At 50.9% G+C, this 7,368-nt stretch overlaps 1 protein-coding gene across 1 annotated transcript in view; it reads right to left on the minus strand.

The window, feature by feature from the left end:
* VOLCADRAFT_88475 (uncharacterized protein) overlaps window positions 1-652 on the minus strand; it is a gene marked incomplete at both ends in the record, with an annotated part of 3,851 nt that extends 3,199 nt beyond the window's left edge. The window contains one exon of the mRNA XM_002948238.1: window positions 4-652. Coding sequence (XP_002948284.1) covers window positions 4-652 — 649 coding nt within the window. The remainder of the gene's footprint in view (window positions 1-3) is intronic.
* Between the last annotated feature and the right edge of the window lie 6,716 nt (window positions 653-7,368).

Genomic DNA, 7,368 nt, shown 5'->3' on the forward strand with positions numbered 1-7,368 from the left:
CACCCACCACGAATACGTCCGCATCGGCCTGCACCACCGTCAATCGCTGAGATGAGGGCTGCAGCGCGTTGTGAATGCAGCCGCCCGCCAACACCAGCCCGTCCCCGGTGGGCGAACCATGCTCCGCCCTCCGAAGCAGTCCCTGCTCTGCAGCCCAGGTGCGCGTGCTGGCCAACGCCTGCACCACGATGCCCAGGACACTCCTGCCAATGAAGTCCATCGCCGTGACGCCGCATGGCACATGCTTTTCGCAGCCGTATGCCGCCGACGTCGACTGCAGGACCTCGTTGGCGCGCGCACTGGGCACAGCCACGCATTCCCGGAGCAGGAATGCCAGGGGCCAGCCATGAGGCACATGCAGACGTATGATATCGAACACATACGCGGCCACATCCCTCAAAGCCGACTTGGCCTGCTGCCCATCCTCCGCGTGCACCTGTGTAATGTACTGCACCGTCTCAACCTCATGTGGACACGCCGCTGATACATTCGAGCACGGCCAGCGACGTCGTGCAATTGTCCAATACGGACGCCAGCCGCGCCAGCCGCTCCATATCGCATCCTCACAATTTGCAATGCGAGCGTCTCCAAGATTCCAGTGTGCCGCACGGAGAATTGCGCCTTGGCCACCGCGAAGGTTACTTACTGCCATTCTTTGAAGTGCTGCTTTTCGTCCACACAGTAATGCGCCAAGGTGGCCGCTGGAGTGCCAGATGTCTGTCGCCGACCAAACAGGCTGTACAGTATTCCGCTAATTTTCTTTTTTTAGCACACAACACTTCGATACTTTTTGGAGGGCCTGGCACTTCAGATGGACGACGGCGCTGTTGGCGTGTTAGCTGTGCAGCGGCCCGCTTGCGCTGCTGCGGCTGCTGGCAGATGGTTCTTAGGTCAACCCTTCGTTAGTGCAAAAAACTTTTAAAATTTTTTTATAAAATAATTATGTTTTAAAAAATTTTAACTTTAGAAACTTTTAAAATACTTGTTAACTTCTGAAAATCTTAAAAATTTTCACTTGTAGAATTCATAAAAACTTGTTAGTTTTAGAAAAATCTTGAAGTTAAAGAGAATCGCAGATATAGATTGAAAGTAAAAGTAAAAAGTAAAAGTTAAAGGTTAAATTTAAAGGAATGAGTTAGAAGGTCGTATTAGACGAAGTTTTTGAAAGAAAATCTAAAGAAGAGAAGCTGGAAGGAGAGGTATGTGTTATTGAGTCTGTTTAGGGGCGATTAGGTAGGGTTGAAAATTTTGTATGTTTTGTGGGAGAGGGTTTGGAAGGTTTAGGCTGAGGGGATAAAAAAGTGACGAGTATAATTTATCGAAGGTATGTTGTGTGTGGAGGGCTTGGAAGTAGTTTTTGCGTATAGGTGAGATGTAAAAAAATAGAGGTGGAGTTTTGGCTGAGGTGAGGAGTGTTAAGGAAAAATAAGTGCTGGGAGGGGTTTGGTCTATCCGAGAGTTTTATAGGTGTAGTGCGAGGAAAGTAGTGAAAAAGGAAATCTAGGTGTAGCTGGAAGAGAACTAGATGGGCTGCTAAGCGAGTGCAAGCTGACCTAAAGAAAGCTGCTGAAGCTATATTTAGCAAGGCACGTCACGACGCGTTTCGGCCTTGCCAGGGCCTCATCAGGTGACTCTTGCGCTAAGTTTAGGTGCTTTGCTATGCTAAGAGCCCCCTGAGATGTAGAAAACGTAAACTGACCGTAGTGGGCGAACTGTACCAGTGGTGAAGAAGTTTGGTGGTGGTAGTTGGTGTTCGCAGAGCGATTAGTCCAATCGATGGTGGTTGTCAAGTGGTGAGCGAGGACGATCCTGAATGAAAAACGTAATGATAGTGAGTTGTAAAGTCAATTGCAGTGGGTGTAGGAGCCTGGTTTGGAGGTTTATGAGCAGTTACGAGTTGGCATGGCGGGTATGTAAGATATGGGTACTCGAAGCAATCACGGAGGTTTGAATTGAAAACTAGTTGTGTTGCGATGGAATATTTGCGAGGAAAAAGAAAGGCGGACGGCTGGGGAGGACTTACTGTTGGTGGGCGATGATGAGGTTGGAACGGTGGCGTTGTGCAAGATAGCACCGCGCGAAGATTGTAGGTCTTTGTGGATTATAGGGAATAAAGATAAGTTGTTGTAGATGAGGATAGTGAAGAGTGGTGGTATTTGATGTGAAAGGTGTGGGCTATAGGTGTGGCTATAGGTATGACGGCGTTCGGTGTTATAGGCGCGATTGAGCGAGTTCGGGAATAAATGTTGAACGAGATATCAGTATATGTATAAAATGGAGCGCGCTTCTTTAAATCGAGTGTTCGTTGCGAGAGGGTGTGGTTCCCTGGAGTGAGCTGTATCGCCGGCGGGAGGTGCGAAGTGTCGGTTTGGGCGTAGTATACTTTTGTTGAAAGGAATATTTTTGTAGGCGTTGGGTTTTTTGTGTTGGGTTGAGGGGAGATAGTCTGTATGCCTGGCGCATATAGTGGTTTGGGAGTTATTGTGTTGCTGGCTTTTGCCGTTGGCGAGCTGTTGGAAAGGTCATATGGTAGTTAAGAAAAAGTAAAAAAAGAAAAAAAGGGTATCGCCGAGGCTTTCGTAAGAGAATAGCAGTGAAACGGTGGAGTTTGTTACAGAGCTAGTTAGTTATTACGTAATGTCAGAATGTGAAGGGATTTGAAGTTTGTAATTTACTTCACCCGAACAAGGGGCTGTATGCGTTGCGCTACCGAAGCCGCGCCCATTTGCTTGCACAAAGTGCCGCTTCGCCAGACGCTTCTTCTTCCCGCGGCCGTTTCATGCGCCCAGTCTTGCAAGCTACGTTGCTTGCTTTCTTTGCTTTCTGTGCTTTCAGTTACGGCAAAGCAGGCACCCCATTGTCCGGGCTGCATGCCGCGTGCGGCTGTGGCCAAGATGGCCTCCTGCGCACCGCGCTGACACACGCGGCCTTCTTCGCCAAAAAAAAGACATACACTTGCACACGCGCATTTTGCGAATCGCATGCGCGCATCCGCGCGTTAAAAATCGCTCCTGGCTTTGGGCCGTTTTGTACGGTCTGTTTATTCGGCACAGTACGACCGGACACAATTGTGCGAGGGGCTGCTTAAATAGGGGGGTCCTTGTGAAGCAGCTGCCCGCGTTTCCAAAGCACGTATGGTGTTGGATTGTAAGGTGCCCAAGTACGTTTGCGAGGAAGAGAATGTGGCCAGGCTGGAGAGGAAAGTGCAGTGGCATATTGGAATGTGAGATTAGCGTAAGCGAGTTACAGGGCGTTTTATTGCACGGGCGAATTTACGTGCAAATCTTTCACCGTAGCATCAGTCCTCAGTTCACTTCTTGGAACGAACATCAGCATAGGTGCAAGCCCTCTCGCTTGGAGGGATATGCAAACAAACATCCTGATAGGGGTAAACTCGCACGCTACCGAGCATTCAACCGAGCACATGCATGCTTAGTTGAATGGTGAGATGCGACCCCCCCTTCATTTCGTGCTCGGCAAGCCTGCCACCGCGTACCGGATATGTTGGCGATGTTACAGAACGCTGCACCTTGGTTTCTGTGCGCAATGCGTACGCTGCTCGACCCCGCCGACCAAAACTACACGTGCCCAACTGAAGACATTCCCGGTGGTTGTGCAGCAGCTCTTGAGGCTGTTGCTGGCTGAAATCCATCCTGAGCTGTTGCAACACGGCTAACGCGGGCACGTCCCTATGCACAGCAAATAGCTGTTCCAAGCCAACAGCGGCGTCCATGTCACCGACAAGGCTCTAAACGTCTTATCTGTCCTTATGTTCAATTAAGTTTATGTATGTTATACTTTGCGCAACTTTGTAATTTGACTTTACTCTGAACAAGGTGCTGCATACAACTGCCTCTTCGCCAGCGGTTCATCTTCCGCGGCAGTTTCACGAGCCGAGAGTTGCAAGCTAGGACGTTGGCATTCGGTGCTTTCTGTTACTGCAAAGCATCCAGGCAACAGTCCAGCATGCATGCCGCGTGCGGCTATGGCCAACATGCCCACTTGCGCAACGCGCTGGCGCACGTGGTCCTCATCCGCCAAGAAAATTTATATACACTTGTACAGGCGCATTTTGTGAATCGCACGCGCGCATCTGCGCGGCAAAATTCGCTCCTGGCTTTTTTGGGACGATGTACGAACACTTTATTCGCGAAGTACGACCGGACACATTTGTGCGAGAGGCTGCTTAAATAGGGGGGTCCTTGTGAAGCAGCTGCCCGTGTTTCCAAAGCCCGTATGGTGTTGGATTGTAAGGTGCCCAAGTACGTTTGCGAGGAAGAGAATGTGGCCAGGCTGGAGAGGAAAGTGCAGTGGCATATTGGAATGTGAGATTAGCGTAAGCGAGTTACAGGGCGTTTGGCGCACGGGCGAATTTACGTGCATACCTTTCACCGTAGCATCAGTCCTCAGTTCACTTTTTGGAACGAACATCAGCATAGGTCCAAGCCCTCTCGCTTGGCGGGATATGCAAACAAACATCCTGATAGGGGTAAACTCGCACGCTACCGAGCATTCAACCGAGCAATGCATGCTTAGTTGAATGGTGAGATGCGACCCCCCCTTCATTTCGTGCTCGGCAAGCCTGCCACCGCGTACCGGATATGTTAGCGATGTTACAGAGATGCTGCACCTTGGTTTCTGTGCGCAATGCGTACGCTGCTCGACCCCGCCGACCAAAACTACACGTGCCCAACTGAAGGCATTCCCGGTGGTTGTGCAGCAGCTCTTGAGGCTGTTGCTGGCTGAAATCCATCCTGAGCTGTTGCAACACGGCTAACGCGGGCACGTCCCTATGCACAGCAAATAGCTGTTCCAAGCCAACAGCGGTGTCCATGTCACCGACAAGGCTCTAAACGTCTTATCTGTTCTTATGTTTAATTAAGTTTATGTATGTTATACTTTGCGCAACTTTGTAATTTGACTTTACTCTGAACAAGGTGCTGTATACGTTGCACTACCAAAAACGCGACCGTTTGCTTGCACAAAAGTGTCGCTTCGCCAAACGCTTCCTCTTCCCGCGGCCGTGTCATGAGCCCAGCCTTGCAAGCTAAGTTGTATGATTTCAGTTCTTTCAATTACGGCAAAGGAGCCACCCACATTTCCGGCCTGCATGCCGCGTGCGGCTGTGGCCAACATGCCCACCTGCGCAACGCGCTGGCGCACCTCGTCCTTTTTCGCCAAGAAAATTTATATACACTTGTACACGCGCATTTTGCAAATCGCACGCGCGCATCCGCGCGTTAAAATTCGCTCCTGGCTTTGGGCGTCTTGTATGGAGTGTTTATTCGGCACAGTACGACCGGACACATTTGTGCGAGCAGGGGTTGGCAACGCCGCTGGTACAGCGGGTCCTTCCGTTGTACCCGTTGCAGAAATTCAACTCTATTCTTCATCGCTGGTACGGCAGCCGTACGGAAGGGTGCAGAAATTCCCCCCAAAAGGCAGGTTTGCGCAGTTTTGAAGCTATAAACTTCATCATTAGGTTACAAACCTTCCATTTTACAAGAAGGTAAATGCTAGCTTTGAGAGGTTCTCATAACGAACAGTCAATTGACGACCTTTCTCGGCTTTTACCAAAAAAATTTCCATACAGTTATTCGACCCTGGCACCAGTACCCGTGACAGTTATTCAGGGTTTGCCGACCTCTGAGCGGGATACAGCTGCTATGTAGCTTTGGAGCTGTCAATCATGCTGAGAACCATCGACTCGCCATCCTCATGGCGATGAGCAATTTCTCATAACATTACACGACTGGCATGATCCTTGGGCTGTACATTTATCTCCTCTGTCCACTTGCTGAATGTCGTACTTTACTTCCTCTCAAGACAGACAGCTGTTTTAATCGGTGTTGTTACCTCCCCTAACCTCACCGTCAGATATACCATTATTCCTTTTGTTGTCACACACGGACATGTTGTCCTACATTTTCGTTTTATTTGCATTGTCGGGACTTTAATGCCAGTATGTGCACTGAATCTGCGGATTACCGAGTCGGTTCCAATAGTCGGCTAACCACATGGGTAGACAGTAGTCGTCGAGATGATAACGATCGATGCTTAGAGTGCTGCGCCACTCGTCGGAAAGCCGGAAAAACGGTTCCCAGCGGTGCCGTACACAGCTGAATGTTATGTAGGTATCTAGACACAGAACCCCAAACGACAAGGGATCTCCCCGGCGACAACATCCTGCCAACGTTGAGTTTATCTCTTCCTGCAGTGCCCGCCTGCATCAGATCCTTTACCGACCTTCCAGACAGGACGGCCGCCACGTGAAGCACGCACACCAGACGTTGACTCCAAGGGTCGATTAAGGCAATATACGCCTTAGGCTTCTGATACTCCTCTGCAGTAAAGGAGAGCGAGAGTTGCACATTCGCACTCCTTATCTGACCCCCCGCGATGAACTGCACCGCCGGCTGCTGCACCACGACGCAAAAGCGCAGCCGACATATTGACAAGCTGTTCCCAAGTGCTCTCAAACCACAACGGCCGATAACCCCTCGCTGGGTGATGCCAGTCGGTCTTAGATGGCAAAGCTCCCAAACGTCGCTGCATGCGCACATCATCCACCCCCATGCTCTACCAAGCTAGCCAACATCGGTTCCGTCAAAATACGAGCGCGCAGAGGTACGAAATTTTCTTCAGTTTGGTGCAGCCATGCGCATCCGCTGAGCCGGAAGTAAGGCTTTTCCAAGCGAGTGGTACCGTTCTACCCTGTACTTGCGTCCAGTCATACCCAGCCCGCGGTCCTCCCCCTGGTCGCATGTCCACCTAGCGCTATATTGCTAGCATGCCATACAGACCCAGACGCAATCTTAGGACCATCTCCACCAGCCGCGGGGTCCCTGAGCTCCTCCCGGTGCGCACGAAGGTAAAAGTGTGGCCAAGCTGCGCCCGCTCGTGGGGGGCTGCCCACTTTTCGGCGGTGGCGTTATGTCGGCACGGCCCAACGCTCTCCATGCACTACACTACGCGGTGACGCTCAACGACATATCATGCCCAAAGAGATATACCTCAGCCTACAACTAGCCAATGGGGAAGAGAGAGGCCGTCCGTTGAAACCCAACCTACATGGGGGCCTAATGCGTTTTAGTCGATACCTGCGAAAGACATGCAAATGTAAACATGCATAAACCTATATCTACACATCTCGCTGCCCATACCCCGCGCCCGCAACATCGCTTTATCCCCATCATACAGCTGGAACCTGCGGAACATCACAAACGAATGGACTGCAAACCCACCACTCCCCCCCTAGTCCCTACAACGCCAACACCACACACGTGCTTGGGTTCCAACCCCTGCTCATCCACGGATGGACGGATGAACCCTCCCCCTGCCGCTGCACGCCAGCACGGTTGCGACCTG

This window comes from Volvox carteri (genome assembly GCF_000143455.1).
Source record: "Volvox carteri f. nagariensis unplaced genomic scaffold VOLCAscaffold_9, whole genome shotgun sequence".
Lineage (NCBI taxonomy): Eukaryota > Viridiplantae > Chlorophyta > Chlorophyceae > Chlamydomonadales > Volvocaceae > Volvox > Volvox carteri.